General features: G+C 41.5%; 1 protein-coding gene across 1 annotated transcript in view; it reads right to left on the reverse strand.

Moving 5' to 3' along the window:
* abcb4 (ATP-binding cassette, sub-family B (MDR/TAP), member 4) overlaps positions 1 to 22,945 on the reverse strand; it is a 130,878-nt gene that overhangs the window by 54,314 nt on the left and 53,619 nt on the right. Inside the window, exons 8-14 of the mRNA XM_043690329.1 lie at positions 19,004 to 19,128; positions 16,357 to 16,528; positions 13,610 to 13,723; positions 10,703 to 10,813; positions 5,935 to 6,060; positions 2,115 to 2,318; positions 1,295 to 1,465 (exon numbers count right to left, since the gene is read on the reverse strand). Coding sequence (XP_043546264.1) covers positions 1,295 to 1,465; positions 2,115 to 2,318; positions 5,935 to 6,060; positions 10,703 to 10,813; positions 13,610 to 13,723; positions 16,357 to 16,528; positions 19,004 to 19,128 — 1,023 coding nt within the window. The remainder of the gene's footprint in view (positions 1 to 1,294; positions 1,466 to 2,114; positions 2,319 to 5,934; positions 6,061 to 10,702; positions 10,814 to 13,609; positions 13,724 to 16,356; positions 16,529 to 19,003; positions 19,129 to 22,945) is intronic.

Below are 22,945 nucleotides of genomic sequence, written 5' to 3' on the forward strand. Positions count from 1 at the left end.
GCTGGGGCTGTTTTCCCTGGAGCGTCGGAGGCTATGGGGTGACCTTATAAAGGTTTACAAAATTATAAGGGGCATGGATAGGGTAAATAGGCAGTCTTTTCCCTGGCATCGGGGAGTTCAGAACTAGAGGGCATAGGTTTAGGGTGAGAGGGGAAAGATATAAAAGAGATCCAAGGGGCAACATTTTCACGCAAAGGGTGGTATGTGTATGGAATGAGCTGCCAGAGGAAGTGGTGGAGGCTGGTACAATTGCAACATTTAAGAGGCATTTGGATGGGTATATGAATAGGAAGGGTTTGGAGAGATATGGGCCGGGTGCTGGCAGGTGGGACTAGATTGGGTTGGGATATCTGGTCAGCATGGACGGGTTGAACCGAAGGGTCTGTTTCCATGCTGTACATCTCTATGACTCTCTGACTCTAGTGATAGAAAGTGGATTGCGAAGGTTTTAAGCTGACTAAACTAAAAGGGAGAAAACTCATGATGAAAATAAATTGGCAAGAAATATAAAAATATATAGCAAATAAAGTGACACAAGAAGAATGAAAGTAGCTAAAGCGTGTGTGTAACCTTTGAAGGATGTGACTGGGAAATTGATAACAGGAAACAGGGAAATGCGAGATGATTTAAACTAATAATTTGCTTCAGTCTTCATGGTGGAGGTAACTATAAACACCCCAAAAGGATTCAGATAAACAAGGTATTAATGGGGCGACAGATCTGTTAATGCCCTACATCATGAGAGACAAAGTACTTAACAAACTGAACACAAGCTAAGACTTGATGGCCTGTATCGAAGGCTTTTAAAGAAAGTGACTGCAGAGATAGTGGAAACATTGGTCGAAATACTTCAGACTGCTGTTTTCAGTGAAAACACAACTCCCTATCTATCTTATTACAAATAATGAACCAAGGGGTCAGTTAACTCCATTCACTGGACGCTGACTTGTAATGAAGTGTAACATCAATAAGTGTGGGTTCAATTCCCACATTGGCAGAGGTCATTATGAAGGATCCACCTTCCCAACCTAAAGTGTGGTGACCTTCAGGTTAAAGCCACCACTGGTTGTCCCTCTGTAATGAGAGAGCAGCCTTCTGAGACTATGGTGACTTTCCCTTTACAAAAAAGGAATTCGGTTAGTCTCAATTCTTATCATTGTTGAACCAGTACCCGAAGAGCATTTCAAGACAAACTGAAAGTGGGGCAATCCTTCTAATTTTAAAAAAAGTTATCTCAATTGCAGTAACATAATTAACTCAGCATTGGCTAAATTAAAGAGAGAACAATCATTACCTTATCAAGAGCAGCTTGAACAGTAGCTTCACTCTCAGCATCTAAAGCTGATGTAGCTTCATCCAGCAGCAGAATCTTTGGATTGCGTACCAGAGCACGGGCAATGGCAATTCTTTGCTTCTGGCCTCCGCTTAGCTGTGTGCCTCTTTCGCCAACTAACGTTTCAAATTTCTACAGAAGATGTCAAAATCAGAGTTAGCAACACATTATAGATGTCTATTTATTAAGAGAAAGTTCAAATAAATAAGCCTCATTTAATGATGACTGGACGTCTCAAACTATCAAAGGTAATTTTCTCTTTTGAGTGAGTCCAGAACTAGAGGGCACTGTGTAAAAATGAGGGGTCTCTCTGTTTGGACAGAAAATGAGAAGAATGTTTTTTTCTCTCAGAGGGTTGTGCAGCTTTGGAATTCTCTGGCCTAGAAAGCAGTGGTGACTGGGTCATTGAATATTTTCATGATGGAAGTAGATAGGTTGTTGTTAGAAAAGATGATCAAAGATTAGTGGGGTAGATCAAATTTGGAATTCAAAACCCAACCAGATCAACCATGATTTTATTTCTCAGCCCCAGCCTATAAGCCTCATTCCTGATGAAGGGCTTATGCCCAAAACGTCGGCTCTGATCTCCAGCATCTGCAGTCCTCAGTTTCTCCAAAAGTGAGATCAGGTCAATCAGTCTAATCTCAGTAATGCAGAAGTTATTAGAAAGAATTCTGAGGGACAGAGATGAGCTTATAAGAACAGAAATCAAACTCAAAAGAAAACAGGTTTTCACAATGTAAAATGTATTAAATTAATAACAAAGGTAGTCAATACTTACATCTGGCAGTTTCATAATAAAATCATATGCATTAGCTTCCTTGGTAGCTTCTTCTATCTCAGTCATACTGACATTTTGACGACCGTAACGAATGTTTTCAGCTATCGTGGTTGCAAAGAGTATAGGTTCCTGGCTCACCACTCCAATCATTTCCCTGAGATGCCTAACATTCAAAGTTCGGATATCCTGTCCATCAAGCATAATCTGTTGAAAATAATTATACATTTACATCAATAATTATGTTGTCACAGATTTTAAAGTACTGCATGTGAAAGCTATTACTATAATGTCAGGCTTCACTGCATCAAATGCACCTGAAATCAAGCACTGTTATTTCCAAGAGAAAGGTTGTAATCAAAGTACAGAAAATTCCCAATTTTATCCATCTATTTAGACCCAGATTGTCAGAAAGACAGGCCAGGTTTCTGTACTTAAAAGAAAGACCAACTATTACAAATAGATTCTAGCTGCAGGTAAGCAATTGTGAACAATGCACATATAATTCCACTAGTTAAAACTCTAACTCTGCTTCTATAATCGCCCTACAAAAATATACGACAGACATGAAGAAACATTGGTGTTAGGAATGGATGGAAAAACTAGGAAGGCATTTCAATGGAGTTTCTGATTAAAAGCAACAACTTACAGTAACGAGTGAGGGAAAATAAACTCACTTGAGGGTTTTTTTTAATTGCAAAGGACATAACGCTCTCCTTCTGGATGCCTGAAAACCTTTGGTTATCACATTTACTCTCACAAGCTATGCAGCTAGCTGGGAGCCAATGAAATAGTTGTCAGTCAGCAGAAAAGCCTGTCATTGACAACTTAGTCACCATTGCACAGACCAATCAGTGACTTGTTATCAGCCAAACTCTCTATGCATATGCCTCTTGGCACTATCCAGCCTAGAATAACCTCCAACCTCCACACTGCTTGAACAAGCAAGAGTATAAACAGTACTTACAATGAATGTCAGTAGCCTGTTTTTAAAAATGCAGCAACCTTTCCAAAATCCTTGGCTTTTAAATAGTCTTTTCCTATTTTAGTCCCAAAATCAAAAATACAAAAAAATCAAAAGACACACTCTTTACAATATGCAAACTGTGTGAACTTCACAGGAGAGCAGAAAAAAAGACTCATAACATCTCAAAATACATGAAGCGATTAAAACTAAAAATAATCAGAATCCCTGGTTATGTATTAGGCAGCAACAAACAGTGCCTTATATACCCAAAATCAATCTGACCCAAACTACATTCATTGTAGTTCATTGTATTATCTAAGAACTACAGACGCTGAAGATCTGAAACAGAAAACACGAAATGCTGAAGAAATGCAGCAGGTCTGGCACTAACTATGGAAAAACTGCAGAGTTAATGTTTTGGGTCTACTGACCCTTCTTCAGAATTGATAATAGCTAGGAATAAGGTGGTATTTATGTGGATGATGGGCAATGGGGAGGGAAGGGAGAGAGTGGATCAGTGGAGACAGAGCCCAGAAAGAGAGAAAGAAAGTTAGGCAGACAAAGGGATGTCAGGGAAGAAAAAGAGCTTATCAAAGGGACAAAGGCGGAGAGAAAAGCAGCCTGGAGGGTGGGGGGAGGGGGAGGTGTAAAGAAAACAGAAGCAGGTGTCCAGGTTCTAAAATTATTGAAATTGATATTCAGACCTGAAGGATGCGGGGTACCCAGGTAGAAAATGAGATGCTGTTCTTCTAACTTCACTGGAGCACTGCAGAAAGCCTGATACACAGGTGTTGGCCAAGGAACATGGTGCTGCGTTGAACTGGAAGCTCAAGGTCATATTTGTGTTCAGAGTGTAGGTGATCTGCAAAGCAGTTGCCTAGTCTTTGCTTCATCTCCCCAGTGTAGAGGAGACCACATTGTGAGCAATGAGTACAGCAGACTAAGTTGAGTAAAGTGCAGGTAAATCGCTGCTTCACCTGGAAGGTGTGGCTCGGGCCTTGGATATTGAGGAGGGAGGAGGTAAACAGACAATTGTAACACTGCCTGTGGCTGAATGGGAAGGTGCCATGGGGGTGTGGGGAGGTGTTGGGAGACGACCAGGGTGCTCTGGAAGAAACAGTCTCAGCAAAATACTGACAAGGAAAAGGGGCTTGTTGGGGAAGGGAAGAAAACTGCGAATGGGTGTCTGGTAGTTCCACCTACTGGAACTGGCAGAAATAGCAGCTTCTGACACTTTGGATGCAGGCGGTGGTGAATTGGAAACACCAGGGAACCTTATTGGATTGTGGGGAAGAATAGAAAAAGGGGAGGCAGAAATGCAGGGAAAGAGTTGGACATGGCTGAGGGTCCTGTCAACCATGGTGGTAGGGAATCGTGTGAGGGAGAAGGTGGAAATATCTGAGGACCCTGGAGATAAAAAGAAGGCACAATAAATCGTGTAGCTTTTTAGTTGCTTGTAATGGCAGCTGTATTAGCTTGTGAGATTGCAAACAAAGGCTTTACTCCTTTTAAAATATCACCCTTTAACACGTATAAAGGGCTCCCAATTTAAGAATGTCCAACTTACAAACACTAGTACTGAAGAATGCGATCCATTTAATTTTAAAGTACTGACATTTGGACATTTCCTGTACTTGCAAACGACTGCATTCTATTGTTATGCGTGGTGTTCCAACTTACGTCAGATTGACGAACGGAACACTTCACAACCCAGGGACACTTTGTATTTCGATTCCAAAGTTTACTTTATGTTTGCTACTAAGAGCCGCAAGAACTTATCCTGCCAAGATATCCTCCCGTAGTCCCTATCAACACTTATCATAATTTATTCGAATCATAGAATTCCTACAATGTGGAAACAAGCCATTTGACCTATTGAGTCCATACTGATCCTCCAAAGAGCGTTCATCCAGAACCCACCACACTCCCGCCTCTCCCCATCCCCAATCCCTGTAACGCTGTATTTCCCATGGTAAATCCACCAAGCCTGCACATCCTTGGACACTATGGGTAATTTAGCCTGGAGAAAGTGAGGTCTGCAGATGCTGGAGATCAAAGTTGAAACTTTATTGCTGGAACAGCACAGCAGGTCAGGCAGCATCCAAGGAACAGGAGATTCCTGGTCAATCCATCTAATCTGCACATCTTTGGACTGTGGAAGGAAACCAGAGCACCAGGAGAAATCCAAGCAGAAAAAAGAAAAATGTGCAAACTCCACACAGACAATCACCCAAGGCTGGAATCAAACCAGGGTCCCTGGCGCTGTGAGGTAGCAGTGCTAACCACTGAGCCACCAAACCAACCTATTCTACCTACAATCTGCTGTCATGAACAAATTGTGATGTTAATCTTCCAATTCATATCTACAGATACTTTATGTATCATTTCTGTCATTCTTCTGTGTTCATTTGCTTTGAATCATGCCCTCACCTTCACTCTCCTGTTTTGGGTTGTGTTTTGTTTCCTCCAGACAAGAAGTACTAAATTCAGGTACTGGGCTATAACATGAATCATATACATTATTTCTGCAATTTACATCTGCACGGGAACTGAACACTATTTTCTGTACATAGGTTTACCATATGGCTGCTGTTCTTATTTCAAACACCAGACTAAAGAACGCTGGTTCATGCTCTGTCCTGCCCAGCAGTTCAAATTGCCGTGTCCACATTCTCTTGTGCGCAGTTGGAAAAGTTACCCACCAGCTTTCCTGTTGAAAATTCCCTGTGTTAAAAATCTACCCCTGTAGGGATCACATCCCACCCAATGTTGGATTTGGAGCTCCCAACTGCTGAACCCACTTGGTGTTTAGTGACTTTATTTTCACAACATGACAAATGTTGTTAAACGCTTTACCATTCCTTCTTCAGGGTCATAGAATCTCTGCAGAAGTTGGATGGTGGTGCTTTTACCACAGCCACTGCTGCCAACCAGAGCAACTGTTTGCCCGCATTTCAACTTCAAGTTGAGACCTTTTAATATCTACCACAAAACAAAAAGGAAAGGTAAGTTAATATTGCGCTATTAGGCTTCAATACATGTCAAGGCCTTTTCAACCATTTTTCATTTCTGTTCTGAAAATTTTGGCTCAGTTAGGCAGGACTGTGAGAAGTTTGCATTCATTCAATCTACCCTCGACATGAGTATAGACCAATTGGTCACAAACTTGAGGTTGACAGCAAAATGCCCATGTGATTTAACCAGAAATAAGAACAGAAATACTGGAACTATCCATCAACCCAGACAGCATCAGAAAATAAAGAAATAAGTTAATAGTCTAAATTTTGCTGAGGAGGCAGGCATCCCATTGCTGGTACTGGAAGGAGGGATGACTCAGCTCTAGCTGATTCTGTAAGTTTTAGAGTACCCATGAACAAAGATGAGAGTGGTCCTAAAGGAAGAGTGCTAAATTGGGGGAAGGGCAACGATACCAAAATTCGGTGGGAGCTGGGGAATGTAGATTGGGAGCAGCTGTTTGACAGTAAATCCACATTTGTATGTGAGAGGTTTTCAAAGAGAGATTGATTAGAGTACAGGAGAGACACATTCTTATGAAAATGAGGGATAGATTAGATTACTTACAGTGTGGAAACAGCCCTTCGGCCCAACAAGTCCACACTGACCCTCCGAAGAGCCACCCACCCAGACCCATTCCCCTACATTTACCCCTTCACCTAACACTACAGGTAATTTAGCATGGCCAATTCACCTAACCTGCACATCTTTGGACTGTGGGAGGAAACCCACGCAGACACGGGGAGAATGTGCAAACTCCACACAGACAGTTGCCTGAGGCGGGAATTGAATCTGGGTCTCTGGCATTCTGAGGCAGCAGTGCTAACCACCATGTCACCGTGCCACCCACGGATAGAAATGGCAAGATTATGGAACCGTGGATGGCAGATGAAACTGATGAAGGGCTTTTGCCCGAAACGTCGATTTTCCTGCTCCTTGGATGCTGCCTGACCAGCTGTGCTTTTGTAACATCACTCTAATCTAAAAACAGATGAAATTGTAAGACCAGCTAAGAGGAAAAAGGAAGCATTCATAAAGTCTAGGTGACTGAAGACAGACATAGCTTTGGAAGAATATCAGGAATGTAGGGCCAGTCTGAAACAAGGAGTTAAGAGGGCTAAAAGGGGTCATGAGATATCTTTAGCAAACAGGGTTGAGGAAAATCACAAAGCCTTTTATTCATATATAAGGAGCAAGAGGGTCACTAGAGAAAGGGGTGGCCCACTCAAGGACAAAGAAGGAAAGTTATGGGTGGAGTCAGAGAAAATGGGTGAGATTCTTAATGTGTACTTTGCATCGGTATTCACTGAGGCGAGGGACATGATGGATGTTGAGGTTAGGGATAGATGTTTGATTACTCTACGGCAAGTCGGCATAAGGAGTGAGGAAATTTTGGGTATTCTAAAAGGCATTAAGGTGGACAAGTCCCCAGGTCCAGTTGGGATCTATCCCAGGTTACTCAGGGAAGTGACAGAGGTAACAGTTGGGCCCTTAACAGACATCTTTGCATCATCCTTGAACATGGGTGAGGTCCCGGAGAACTCGAGAATTGCTAACGTTGTCCCCTTGTTTAAGAAGGGTGACAGGAATGATCTAGCTGATTATAGACTAGTGAGCCTGACGTCAGTGGTAGGGAAGCTGCTGGAGAAGATACTGAGGGATAGGATCTATTCTCATTTGGAAGAAAAGGGGTTATCAGTTATAGGCAACATGGTTTTGTACAGAGTAAGTCATGTCTTACCAACTTAGTAGAGTTCTTTGAGGAAGTGACAAAGTTGATCGATGAGAGAAGAGTTGTAGATGTCATATACAGAATAACCTCACTTATCTGAATGAGGTGGGCAGGGAGTATTTTGTTCAGATAACTGATTATTTGGATAACTGATTGTTCGGATAATGGATAACATTTTTATGGGACCTTGAGATCTTGGTCAGATAATCTGAAATTCGGATAATGGATGTTTAGATAACTGAAGTTGTTCTGTCCATGGACTTCAGAAAGGCATTTGACAAGGTTCCCCATGGTAGGCTGATGGAGGAAGTGAAGTCGCATGGGGTCCAGGGTGCACTAGCTAGATGGATAAAGAACTGGCTGGGCAACAGGAGACAGAGTAGTAATGGAAGGAAATTTCTCAAAATGGAGAACTGTGACCAGTTCACAGGGATCCATGCTGGGTCCACTGTTGTTTGTGATATACATATATGATTTGGAGGAAGGTATAAGTGGTCCGATTAGCAAGTTTGCAAATGACACTAAGATTAGTGGAGTGACAGTGAAGGGGACTGTCAGAGAATGCAGCAGAATATAATGATATTAGAGAGTTGGGCAGAGAAATGGCAGATCGAGTTCAATCCGGGCAAATGCAAGGTGATGCATTATGGAAGATCCAATTCAAAAGCAAACTTCAAAAGCAAATGGAAAAATACTGGGGAAAATTGATGTGCAGAGAGATCTGGATGCTCAGGTCCATTGTTCCATGAAAGTGGCAATGCTGGTCAAGAAGGCACATGGCATGCTTTCCTTCATCGGACGGGGTGTTGAGTACAAGAGTTGGCAGGTCATGTTACAGTTGTATAAAATTGGTTCAGCCACATTTGGAATACTGCATACAGTTCTGGTTGTCACATTACCAAATGGATGTAGATTCTTTGGAGAGGGTGCAGAGGAGGTTCACCAGGATGTTGCCTAGTATGGGGGGCACTAGCTATGAAGAGAGGATGAGTAGGTTAGGATTGTTTTCATTGGAAAGATGGAGGTTGAGGGGGTCCTGATTGAGGTCTACAAAATCAAAAGAGGTACAAGCAGGGTGGACAGCAAGAAGTGTTTTTCCCAGAGCAGGGGACTCAATTACAAAGAGACACAAATTCAAAGTGAGAGGGGAAAGGTTTAGGGGAGATATGCGTGACAAGTTCTTTACGCAGAGGATGGTGGTGCCTGAAACACGTTGCCAGCGGAGGTGGTAGAAGCAGCCATGATAGCGTCATTTAAGATGTATCTAGACAGATACATGAATGGGCAGGGAGAAAGTGGAGTCGCAGGTAGATAGGATAGTGAAGAAGGCATTTGGTATGCTTTCCTTTATCAATCAGAGTACTGAGTGCAGGAGTTGGGAGGTCATGTTGCGGCTGTACAGGACATTGGTTAGGCCACTGTTGGAATATTGCCTGCAATTCTCGTCTCCTTCCTATCGGAAAGATGTTGTGAAACCTGAAAGGGTTCAGAAAAGATTTACAAGGATGCTGCCTGTGTTGGAGGATTTGAGCTACAGGGAGAGGCTGAACAGGCTGGGGCTGTTTTCCCTGGAACATTGGAGGCTGAGGGGTGACCTTGCAAAGGTTTACAAAATCATGAGGGGCATGGATAGGGTAAATAAACAAAGTCTTTTCCATGGGGTGGGGGAGTCCAGAACTAGAGGGCATAGTTTTAGGGTGAGAAGGGAAAGATATAAAAGAGACCTAAGGGGCAACTTTTTCACGCAGAGGGTGGTACGTGTATGGAATGAGCTGCCAGAGGAAGTGGTGGAGGCTGGTACAATTGCAACATTTAAGAGGCATTTGGATGGGTATATGAATAGGAAGGGTTTGGAGGGATATGAGCCTGGTGCTGGCAGGTGGGACTAGTTTGGGTTGGGATATCTGGTCGGCATGGACGGGTTGGACCGAAGGGTCTGTTTCCATGCTGTACATCTCTATGACTCCATGACTCTAAGATACAGATCTCTAGAAAATAGGTGGCAGGTTTAGGTAGAGGATCTGGATTGGCACAGGCTTGGAGGGCCGAAGGGCCTCTTCCTATGTTGTAATTTTCTTTGTTCTTTGATGGCAAAACAAAGGGACACACTTTGGTGCCGGTGGTTCATTAAATGGCTCCTACTCAATTAAGAATGCTGACCTCACTCAGGGACTGCCAGCCATTAGTGCCAGCACTAACATTGGCTATTGCTGAGGCTGAGGCTGCAGTCAAAAGCACTTTGATGGTCAGACACCCTTGAAATGGTCTAAACATTGTTGAGGAAAGCTGGGGCCAGGCAAGGTTGCCCTGCTGATTGAGTGGCGCCCTGGAGAGCTGGTCCCCAGAGCAACCACTGATATTGGAGCCTGCCTCCATGGTCCCTCGACCCATTCCCAAAGCTTGCTAGTCTTCTGAGCTGGTGTAAGATACCAATCGGCAGGAAGCTGTTCTTAAACAATCTCTTCCCATGTGGCTCAGATGGGATCCTGGCAATTATCAGAGCTTCCAAAATGGCATGGCAGTGAGAAGGTGTCAGGAAGACATTCACCCCCACCTTTCTCACCATCACCCTAACATCAGAACCTTCCCGTGACACTTTGCAAACCTTCCCATTCCCAGTCCGTCTGCAAAGGGCTTTCATCAGAACATTACACAAAGGTGAAATATCATTGGTGTATTAGTACTGAATTCGCACAGTCCTGTCTAACTAAGCAAATATTTTCAGAACAGAAATAAAACATGGTCACATCAGCCTTGACATTTATTAAAGCAGCAAGTCTACTTTTAATAGTTTAATTTAGGTAAGAACTCTTTATCTTAATAAAAGAAAACAAAGTGTTGCAATTTCTGTTCCCAAAGCATTAGAATGTGTCCTACCTGAACATCAGACCGGGAAGGGTATTTGAAGTGCACATTTATAAATTCAACATCTCCTTTAACTTGATCAGGTTTATGTCCACTTTCTGAAAAACTGTCAATTGATGGTTCCTGCATAATGAAGAAGAAAAAGTATATTAATTACGTAAGATCTCAGATTTATTCTTGATAAAAAAAAGGCATTTGTCAAGTTGCATGCAGTACAAATATGGAAAACTTTGCCCCAGGAGTTGTACAAGCCATAACGAAAATCCAAAACCCACAGTTGGCTGGCTCTACCATGAAAGCCTGCCGTGAGGTCACCACCTTTCTTTGGACAGTCTCCCCATCACCCAAATTGCCTGCAGAAACAGAATGTAGCTCTTAACGGCACAGATTCCTTCTGGGTGGGTGGCCAACCTTCCAATTTTCATGCTGCTGCCAAAAAGGCAAGGTAGTAAGAAGCTTGCCTGGAAACTCCAACACCAAGCAAGTGACCAAGTTGATAGATGAAGGAAGGCTGTTGATGTCACATACATGGACTTTAGTAAGGAGTTTGATAAGGTTCCCCATGGTAAACTAATAGAAAGGGTGTTCTAGTTAGGTGGATAAAGAATTGGTTGAGCAACAGGAAACAGAGAGTAGTAGTTGAAGGGAGTTTCTCAAAATGGAGAAAGGTGACCAGTGGTGTTCCATAGGGATCAGGGGTCATTGTTGTTTGTGATATACATAAATGATCTAGAAGAGGGCACTGTTGGTATGATCAGCAAGTTTGTAGATGACACGAAGATTGGTGGAGTAGCAGAAAGCATAAGGGACTGTCAGACAATACAGGAGGATATAGATAGACTGGAGAGTTGGGCGGAAAAGTGGCAGATGAAGTTCAATCCAGACAAATGCGAGGTGATGCATTTAGGCAAGTCTAATTCTAGAGCGAATTATACAATGAACGGAAGAGCCTGGGAAAAGTTGATGGGCAGAGAGATCTGGGAGTGCAGGTCCATTGTACCCTGAAGGCTGCTGCACAGGTGGATGGAGTGGTCAAGAAGGCATATAGTATGCTTGCCTTCACTGGACGGGGTATTGAGTATAACAGCTGGCAAGTCATGGTAAAATTGTATAAGGCATTGGTTCGGCCGCATTTAGAATACTGTGTACAGTTCTGGTTGTCACATTACCAAAAGGATGTGGATGCTTTGGAGAGGTACAGAGAAGATTTACGAAGATGTTGCCTGGTATGGAAGGTGCTAGCTATGAAGAGAGGTTGAGTAGGTTAGGTTTGTTTTCATTAGAAAAAAGGAGATTGAGGAAGGACCTGATTGAGGTTTACAAAATCATGAAGGGTATAGACAGGGTGGATAGGGATAAGCTTTTTCCCAGGGCAAAGGATTCAATAACGAGACGTCATGCTTTCAAGACGAGAGATGAAAAGTTTAAGGGGGATACACGCGGCAAGTGCTTCACACAGAGGGTGGTGGGTATTTGGAATGCGTTGCCAGCAGAGGTGGTAGAGGCAGGCATGTTAGATTCATTTAAGATGCATCTGGACAGATGCACGAGTAAGTGGGGAGCAGAGGGATACAGATGCTTAGGAATTGGTTGACAGGTTTAGACAGTAGATTTGGATCATCTCAGGCTTGGAGGGCCGAAGGGCCTGTTCCTGGGCTGTAAATTTTCTTTGCTCTCTTTGTTCTTTGTTCATATGCCAGGATGTATAAGGCTATGGGCCAAATGCTAGAAAATGGGGTCAGAATAGTTGAGTGCTCATTTTTGATCACTGCAGATTTGATGGGCCGAATGGCTTTCTTCTCTGCTGTAGGTTTCTATGACTATGAATTTTCAGCATTACTTTGCCATCCTTCCTGTTGTACAACCCATCTCCAAGGATAGCAGAAAATTACCCAATTCACATTCACGGTTTGTTGGTAAACATCCGAATGAAATGTTTCTGAGGAGAATCACAAAGTTAAATAGTTCATAAAATTCAGTTTAAAGTCTAAGGTTTCTTAAACTTTTTTAAGATAAGGAGGAATTGATTATTGCAATTGTATAATTATTAACTAACTTTACGTCTCTGTCTCATCTTTTTCTTGTGTATTTGATTTTTAGGCTTTTAAAAGATAAGAAGTCTTGTGCTTTCTCTCCAGAAGTCCAGAAAAGGGGGTGCATTCCTTACCTGAGAATCCTCTCCTCCTTAACAGACCAATGGGATTGGCCTACATTGCTGACTGTAAATGCCAGTGAGTAGCATAACAAAGCCTTCATTGACAGCCAGTCAATTAGTGGTGGGCATTATATCTGTTCCTCAATAATTCTCAGTCACAACGGCTCAGGGTCAGGTTTGCAGCAGCAATCCAGCACAGAGACTAGCAGCACCAAATTACACACCAGCTGCACTGTAATCCAGGCATGAAGCCAAGTTATAACTGTGAACGGTACTGGTCGAAGAGAGCACTACAATTAAGATCTCAACTGGTTGCTCTACTGACTTCAACCATCCTTCATGGACAGGCTGCCTGGAAGAAACTGGCACATACTTTTCACAAAACTCCAGCTTAAAATGAAGTGCAGGGTGGGAAGAGAATCTAACAGGTGAAATGGAGGCCAGTAGGACAATTTTAACCTTAGCATAGTTTCATGCATCCAGGGATCCTGGGACTTAAAACGTACTAGATAAAAACCACCTGAAGGAACAGCGCTCCGAAAGCTAGTGCTTCCAAATAAACCTGTTGGGACTATAACCTGGTGTTGTGTGATTTTTAAACTTTGTCCACCCTAGTCCAACACCGGCATCTCCAAGTCATAAATAAATCTTCACACTCTGGATTCCCGGTCTCACAAAATACATTCTGCAGCAACTTTGATGTTTGAATGTGATTTTGTTTACAAGCTTTTCCCATTCCCAACTCCAATGGAATATATGGTCACCTGATCAATGATGTTGAAGACTATGTAGGCTGCTCCCCTTGCACTGCCAAGTGCCTCAATATTTGGTGAAGTCTGGCCAATAGAAAATGCCCCAATCAGCACCGAAAAGAACACCTAAAGATTTAAAAAACAATTGAAGTGTTAAAAGGGGGGGATACTGGCAAAAGAATGCTAGAATTGCTAATTGTCTGTTCTTTAACTAACTGTCATAGTTCATTTGTTGAACCTCTAAAAACCTTAGGGTAGAAATTAATCTAGACTTGCTTTTGGATTAGCAACACCCACCTGAAGAAAGAAACCTGGGACAAGGATGAATATGGACCTTAGGGCTCATCCAAATATTCTGGGCACCTACAAAGCCTCACCGGGCAAGGCATGCCTCAGAGGTATCAAACTTTGAGCCAATTGCCTCATGGCAGCGATGATTGTGTTTGTGATATCCAATTCTCAATTTGCATAGACTACAGAGCTCGGAGGACCATATTATAAAGCCTCATCCCACTGCAATCTCTGAATGGCACATTAGTAACTTATCTTCCTCCAGGGTCAGGACTTTCATTTTTGGTCTATCCTTCACATCTTTTTTGAATAATGGCACAATTTCCACAGACCTCCAATCCTCCAGTACATTGCCTATATTTTCTATTCTAGTGAGGTATTTCATCACTGGCTTCCTTTAATAGACTAAAGGACAGGGCGAGGTGAAGGTCTCATGGTAATGTCACTCGGCTGCTAATCCAGCAACCCAGGTAATGCTCAGGGGTCCCAGGTTCAAATCCTGCCAAGGTTGATGGTAGAATTTGAATTCAATAAAAATCTGTAATTAAGAGTCCAATGGTGACCATGAATCCATTGCTGATCTGGTTCACTAATGCTGTTTAGGGAAGGAAATCTGCCATTCTTTCCTGGTCTCGTTTACATGTGACTCCAGGCCCACAGAAATGTGGCTGACTTTTAGCTGCCCTCTTGGCAATAATTGCGGGTCTGGTCAGCAACACCCTCATCCTATGAATAAATAATAAAATAAAATTTGGGCCTGGCAGTTTATCCATGTTCAAGGAAGGCAGCCATTCTGCTTATTATGCTTATCCCCTTCCCCTTTTTAACTCCATTATCCTGCTGCCTTGGAAGGACAGAAGAGTTCATTTAAAAATTTGCCTACATTTTCTGCCCTTCTTTCCTTTGTAAACCCTTTGTTCTCGAAGTCCTGATAAAACATTTTTGGATTTTCCTTAATTTTGGTAGGTGCTGAGGAAGAGGTATGGGCAGGAATAATGATAAGGGGTATGTTAGTGAGGGGAGTAAACAGGCATTTCCGCAATCATAGATGTGACTGCAAGATACTCTATTCGTTCTCAAATGTCATGTTGGAACCAATGACAAAGGAAGAAGATCCTGCAAGCAGAACTTAGGGCATTAAATAGGAAATGGGAAAGCAAGACTTCAAAAGTTGTAATCTCTGGATTACTCCCAGTATCACGCAGTAGTGAGTACAGTTATAGAAGGATAGAGCATGGCTGGTGAGATGGTGCAGGAGGAGGACTTTAGATTCCTGATGCATTGTGATTATTTCTGTTAGAGGGGACACCTGTACATGCTAGACAAGTACATCTGAACAAGAACACCGACAAACATCAACCAACATCGTCAAAGGGAGTTTTTCTAATGCTGTTGGAGTAAATTTAAACGAGACTGGCATTGAGATAGGATCCTGACAAGCAATTCAGTGGGGAGAACAGCCAAGAAGGTGAAACAAAGAGTCGTTGTCCAAGGCTATGTAGTTCATCATCCACTCAGAGTACAATGAACCGGTGGAATTCTCTACCATAAAAGGCTGCGGCAGGAAAGTCACAGAATTTACTTAAGAAAGAATTAGATGGATTTCTAGAGGCCTTACGTTAGAAGGAGTTAGTGGAGAGAGAAATGTGGTGTCAAGATAGAGGATTAGTCATGATCATGTTGAATAGTGGATGGGTTCAATGGGTCAAATGGCCTACTCCTGCAGCTATTTTGTACATTTTCTTATAAAGGGTCCAGTTTCCATTTGGAAGGGTATCGTCCGTGGAAGAGAAAAGCAGCCTATTGTATGGAGTTTTGTGAATAAGCCTATATGGACAGACTGACTTCTGTTTCTTCTTTGCCAGATGGATGTTTACCGATGAACATTCCAGTCAGACATCAATACGTAAATTAGGTGCTTAATGTCAGCTGACAAAACCTTGCTTCAGAATTAATTCTCGATGGAAGGGGAGGCTCTGGTCTGTCCTGCTCAAAATCCTTCAACAGCCTCTTGTAAGTGCTAATGTGAAGAAAGCTGTGAACATTTTAAAAAGAGGCAAGAGGAGCAGGAATGATCACTGAGTTCACAAGCACCATGATTACCCATCACAACCCTGCAGCCCACCAAAACCTCACTGCTTCCGACTTAGCTGAGGACTGCTAACACACAGCTCAAAATTGCTCCTTTCTAACTTGATTTGACTGTGGAGACATGACCAACATCAGGAGCAGTCCTGAGATTCAAATAAAGTTATTCTTTGAGACTCCAGTTTAGGACATGCTTTAAAGCAATAAGTAGTAGTGATCCTCAATTGGCTCTAGATTCATTTCTACCCCATGTGGTTGAAATGGGAAAAAGAAATGAATAAAATAAAAATTAGAATAAGGAGAACAGAAAAACAATTTTTAGAATCATAATCCTTATAAGCATTACCTTAGTGTTCAACATAGTGTGAAATATCACTTACTGTTAGCACTTTTCCAATTGTATAATTATCATCCAATATCAGGGTACTTCCATACCAGAATGCCAGGGCATACGACGCATAGATCATTAAGAAGGTGAAACCCACCGCTATATTGCTGCTAATTGACTTTTTGATTCCAACGTTCTTAGCTTCAATCAAATTCTTCTCATACCTTTATAAAAAAGTGAATATAATTTGTAACGGGAACAATAATCCAACCATTACACCACTCTGGGTCATCTTTATAACAGAGTAAATGAGAAACTTTTTCAACCACCTACTTTTGTTCTGGTCGGAATGAGAATCTGAGTTAGAAAAATTATATTCTGAGATATATCAGAGAGGTGTTTCAGATAGAGAACACAAAAGCCAAGGTAAAAATTATTCTGCATGTTATTCTGATGAACAGATTTAGCTTCCAGTCAGGCAGCAAAGAACCTGAGGCAGGAAAGAAAAGCTCAATTGCAACAATGATTTTACAGGAATATGAGGGATTGGGATGAGTGGGATCCAATCCCTATTCTGGGTTGGGAAGGGATTGGAGAGCGATGGTGACTGATACCTGATATCCTGTGTCTTTGAATAGATGGGAATTAAATCAGATGAAATCAACCGCAGTAATGCATTTTAATTGTCAACTCCCCAAATCCCAGGAGTCCACCCCTTATTCCATAACCTTTAAACCCGGAAGTGGGCATGTTGAACATGAACTGGGTTGGATTTGGGATTTCTTCTTAAAATTTAGCACCTTACCTCACCCTGATCCACCCAAATGTCAGGGTTAAAATTCAGCCCAAAGAATAAATTCAGCCCAAAGAATGGCAAGCTAAAAATAAATTTTGCCTATTTTTGGAGTATGGCTTGACGATAAGTACCAACAGATACTGATTCTCAGCTAGCTGTTGCTCCACTGAAACATCACTTAGCTGGGTGATAAATGTCCATTATAAATGTCCACATGACAAATGGAGCATAATGTGGGAAAACATGAAGTTACTCATTTTGAAGGGAGAACACAACTACAGAATATTGCTTAAAAGAAACTGCAGAAAGCTGCAACACAAAGGGACTTGGGGGTACTTGTACATGAAACATAGAAAGCTAGCACACAGGTGAAGCAGGGAATTAGGAAGGCTAATGGAATGTCAACCCTCATTTCAAGGCATTTGGAGTATAAGCATAGGGAAGTCAGGCTGCAATTGTGCAAGGTGCTGGTGAGATCACATCTGGTGTGCAATGAACAGTTTTGTTCTCTTTACTTATGGAAAGACATCATTTCATTGGAGGCAGTCCAGAGAACTTTCACTAGGTTGATCCCTGGTATGGAGGGATTGGCTTATGAGCAAAGGCTAAATAGGTTGGAACTCTTCTCATAGGGGTTTAGAAGAATGAAAAAAAGTGATCTCAATGAAACATATAGGATTCATAAGGAGCTTCACATGGTAAATGCTGAGAGGATGTTTCCTCTCATGGGGCCCGAGGCCACAATATCAAAATAAAAGGGCACCAATTTTTTGACTGAGATAGGGAGGAATTTCTTCTCTCAATGCCTTTGGAGCTTCTTGCAATAAAGATCTGTGTGGGCACAGTGTTTGTGTATACTTAGGACAGAGATAAATAGATTCTTTATCAGTAGAGGGTTAAAGGGAAAATGGACTTGAATGTTGGTCTTCCATGATCCTATTGAATGATGAGGCAGGCTTGAGGGGCCAAATGGCCTACTTCTATTCCTTATAGTCTTATGCAAATTGTTCAGAACCTATTCTGTTGTTGCCAACCAAATGTGCTTTTAAATTCACACATAAAATTAAGACTGTCATTTCCAACCAATATATTTTTGAATTATATCCAGGAAAACACTGTAGCCTAGGTTAAAGGTGGATAAATAGGCAAAGTCTTTTCCCTGGGGTTGGGGAGTTCAGAACTAGAGGGGAAAGATATAAAAGAAACCTAAGGGGCAACTTTTTCACGCAGAGGGTGGTACGTATATGGAATGAGCTGCCAGAGGATGTGGTGGAGTCTGGTACAATTCCAACATTTAAGAGGCATTTGGATGGGTATATGAATAGGAAGAGTTTGGAGGGATATGGGCCTGGTGCTGGCAGGTGGGACTAGATTGGGTTGGGATATCTGGTCAGCATGGACGGGTTGGACCGAAGGGTCTGTTTCCATGCTGTACATCTCTATGACTCTATAACAGGTGAAAACAAACACAGATTCAATGGGGTTCTTAGGGCACTTGTGATGTGATGGTAGTTTCACTACCTCTGGGAACAGGAGCCCAGGGTCAAGTCTCATCTGTTTCAGAGGTGAGAGATACCATCACTGAACAGATCGATCGGAGCATTTTGGCAGTGGAATTTTTTGTGATAAGTAAAACTCTCCATTCAGGTTTTGGAATATGGATTATCAGTTGCCTCTCATTAAAAGGTATTCATGTGTACAGAAGGAAAAAGCAGCGAAAAGTTTCCATAAATATAACTATTATGGAAAGACTGTTCCATGTTCTGAGGTTTCAGTCTATATAATAAATGCCTGCATTTGGCTATGATACACAGCAGGGGCATAAGTGTACAACTCTTATAAATCACAACTTTAGTGGTGTTGGGTACTGTCATCTCTCAGGAAGGTAAACAACAAGGCTAACCTTGCAACTTCTTTCTTTTGTCCTCCAAAAGCTACAACAGTCCTGAAACCTGACAACGCCTCCTCAGCCACAGCTCCAGCTTTTGCATATGCATTTTGCTCTTGTTTTGTGAACGAAGTCAACAACTAAATCATTCAAAGAAAGGAAAATTAAGTCATATCCTTTGAGGAACTATAAATATTATAGCAAACATCATAAAAATATAAAAAATGTTATTTGTTTGACTGTAGTTCATCTCAACAGTGACAATTAATGTTACATTCGAGTTTGACAGCTGTTTAACCACAGGCGGGTACAGGAGGGCAAGGAGAGAAGTTTTCACACCAAACAGGATTCTGTATGATTCAACCCCTGTAAGATCAAACCATCCAATATCTCTTGTCAAAATCCTTGGCTCAAGGCTCTAACTTCATGTGTTGGAGAAGCCTCTAAATTGTGCAGAACCAAAATACACATCAGGTGAGAGTTCTGTGGAAGGGTCACGGAACCCCAAATGTTAACTCTGATTTCTCTCCACAGATGGTGGACAGGCTTTGCGAAGAGAGGAAATGAGCTCTTCACTGCAAATTTCCTAGTCACTGACCTACTCTTAAAGCCACAGTACTTATATGGCTAAAAATAAATTTACTACCAATGCTGGAAATCTGAAAAACATAGATTCCTCTATCCTGGATGATGACACTGACATGATAAATACACCAATTGACATCATCATAATCCATACTTCTGATGTTAATCCCATTGCTCTACATTTCCCATACAAGTATTTATTCATCTTCTATATTTTTTAAACCTTTTTGTGCAATAGTTTTATACCTCACAGTGGTAGTCTCAGTCGTGCTTTGATTCGTCTCTCTTAACAGTTTCATATCTTATTACAAACTTTTGACTCCTGACTGGCTAAAGTGAGGACTGCAGATACTGGAGATCAGTCACATTTCTGATGAACGGCTTATGCCTGAAACATCAATACTCCTGCTCCTCGCATGCTGCCTGACATGATGTGCTTTTCCAGCGCCACACTTTTTGACTCTTGACTGGTTGGTGAGTTTTCTTCCTTTTCTGAGAAATAGTTCTATGTTTCTATTCCCTTGTTGTTCAATGATATTAATGCATTACAATTTCTCCTTTTTATCTATCTAATGAGCTGTTGCAACTCAATATGATTTTGGCTGCAGTGTTTTACTAAGATCATTCCTTCCCTCTGTTGAAGGTTTATTCATACTCACTCAGAGTGCAGCTCTGGTAAATCTTGTGATCTGTGCAGTTTATTGAGGATTTGAGCTTGCTGCCCCTTTGCTCCTCATTCTGTTATTTCACTCTGTTGTGGTCATTGAGTTTTGCCAGTCTGTAACTTCTGAGACAGGTGAGGCACGGTGGTTCAGTAGTTAGCACTGTTGGCTCACAGTGCTAGGGACCCGGATTCAACTGGGTGACTGTCTGTGTGGGTTTCCTCTGAGTGCTCCGGTTTCCTCCCACAATCCAAAGATATGCAGGTTAGATGGACTGACCATGATAAATTGCTGATAGTGTTCAGGAATGCATAGGTTAGGTGCAGTAGTCAGGTTTAATGTACGGGAATGGGTCTGGGTGGATTACTCTTCGAAGGGTCGGTGTGGACTTGTTGGGCCGAAGGGCCTATTTCTACACTCTAGGGATTCTATGAAAATTGTGTTCTCAATCCTCAGCTCCTCCATGACTCTGATGGTGAAAACCCATTCTTTAGTGGTGAGGAACTCAAATTTAATGGTGCCAGTTTTAATTCTTTGTTGACACTCCTCACTCAACATCCATATTCACTCGAGGATCGTGAAGTGAAGCTGTAATATTAATGACATTGTATTTGGATGTGTATCTTTTAAACTACTTCTTTGCAAACTGTGGACCATTATCTGAAATTACAATGTTCCAGAGTCCCACGTTTGAATAGATTCTCTTCAGTGAATTTATCAATGCCATTGCCACTATTTTGCGCAGACAGTTTACTTCAATCCATCTTAGATAACATCTATGATAATGATGAAGATCTTGCCTTTGAACACAAATGAATTAATACTTGACACTCCTCCAGCCTTATTGAGAAAGGTGAAGATAATTGTGGTCTTTCTTCTCTTGGCTTGTTCTCCACCTAGAGAATGCGATTAGTACCCAATTCATGTATTAAATGAGTAATACCTGTCTGACATACTGACTGTAATGCTCTTGTAAAGCACTTTGCAATGCACAAATTACCTCAATTAATTCTCCAAAAAAATCTCAAGTTAAATATCTTTCAGTATAACTAATTTCTAAAAGAAAGGTTTTAGGGTAGAGGTGCTGAAAACTATTGAAAACTTAAAAAGTAAACAGCTTTGAGGTTTGTTTCTTTTTTAAGTTGTAACAATAAAAGCAGCCTGAATGGGTGTGGTCAAACTCTCACAGAACTAGGACTTTTGGTTTTAGTTTTTCAGGAGTAGCAGTTGTGTTTGGATCTGGTGTTGCAGTACATCTCTCCCTGCTACACACTCTCAGATTCTTTTGATGTTTTCCCTCTCGGGCTGCTGGAGTTGCATGTGAGACAATCTGTTTTCTGAATTTAACCTTTGCCAGGCATGTGGCTATTGGATGTTACTATTTTGGAACAGTAAATTAGTAATACTTACTGAATGTATTATTCTGTTACGCTTCTCAACAGAGTTACAACTAAGTCAATTCTTTTCTTTATTCTTTCTTTAGTTGTTACATTACTTATCGTTAATGAATAAATTGTGTTTTGCTTAACATAAAGTAACTTGACCATTCAAAATGCATCTGGAACACAACACCTTACATTTACCTCCAAAATAAGAAAAGGTTAGGATCTAGGCTACCTTCTTAAAATATTTTGAGGGGATTTGGCCTGGTCCATAACACAATTGTAATCCATTCTTCACCTCACATCTCCTCAGCTTTTATTCTATAGCTGCTAAGTGTTGAGTCACTCCTGAAGTATACACTTCAATCGCTTCAATTAAATCAAAATCAGCTTGGTCTACTGTATTTGCTATCATTTGGGACATCTGCTTTATATTTTCAATTGTGCACTCTCAGGCCTGTCACACCTCATGTGACTCAATCTGAACCTTCGAATTCTGGGTGATATCTGAGCTACTTCCTTTTTATTCAGAAGAGTGATCAATAGCTTTTAGTTTGCTTCCATCTTGAGCTGTAACTTTATCACATAACCTGAACATTTTTCCAATGCCCACATTACTGCTTAAGGTTCTTTGTCAATTAAATCATAGCATTGTTCTGTCCCTCTTACTGATTTAGAGGTACAAAGACTAATTTCCAATTTCTATCTTTGTGCAACTGAAAGTGTATTGCCTCTAATCCTGTTAAAGATGCATCATCTATCACTATGGATGGCAGACGTGGATCACCGTGTGCCTTATGTTTTGAAGTGATGAGGAGTGCCTTGATTTTGTCAAAAGCTATTGTTGACCCTGGTGTAGAAGCTATCTCAAAGGCTTGTTAACCTCTGCTACATTTAGCAAAATCTTATCCACCGATTCACCTCATAAGAAATTTTGTGATATTCTGAGATAGGGGCATTCTCTAATGCCTTTAGTTTTTGCTGTTCTAGCTTAACTTCTGTAGTCTTGGTGATGTACTCATCAAGTTATATCTCCAATCCTGCGACTTTTCATTTCTCCCTCAGTATTAGCCTTACATTCAGTAGGACACACCTGACTGTTTCAGTTCTCTGGTCATGTTCTTGGATCCATTGATTAGTATATTGCCCATGTCATATAGTATTCCATCAATACCTTTTAATGCATTTTTAATAATTTTCAAATATTACTGGCATGTGATCAATTACAAATGGTAATCTGTTAAAGGCACAGCAAACTAAAAAGTGTAAAAAATTTGTCCGAGATCCAACCACCTAAAACTGCTTTATCACCAACCATCCCTCCATCA

This window comes from Chiloscyllium plagiosum, chromosome 5 (assembly GCF_004010195.1).
Source record: "Chiloscyllium plagiosum isolate BGI_BamShark_2017 chromosome 5, ASM401019v2, whole genome shotgun sequence".
Taxonomy (NCBI): Eukaryota; Metazoa; Chordata; class Chondrichthyes; order Orectolobiformes; family Hemiscylliidae; genus Chiloscyllium; species Chiloscyllium plagiosum.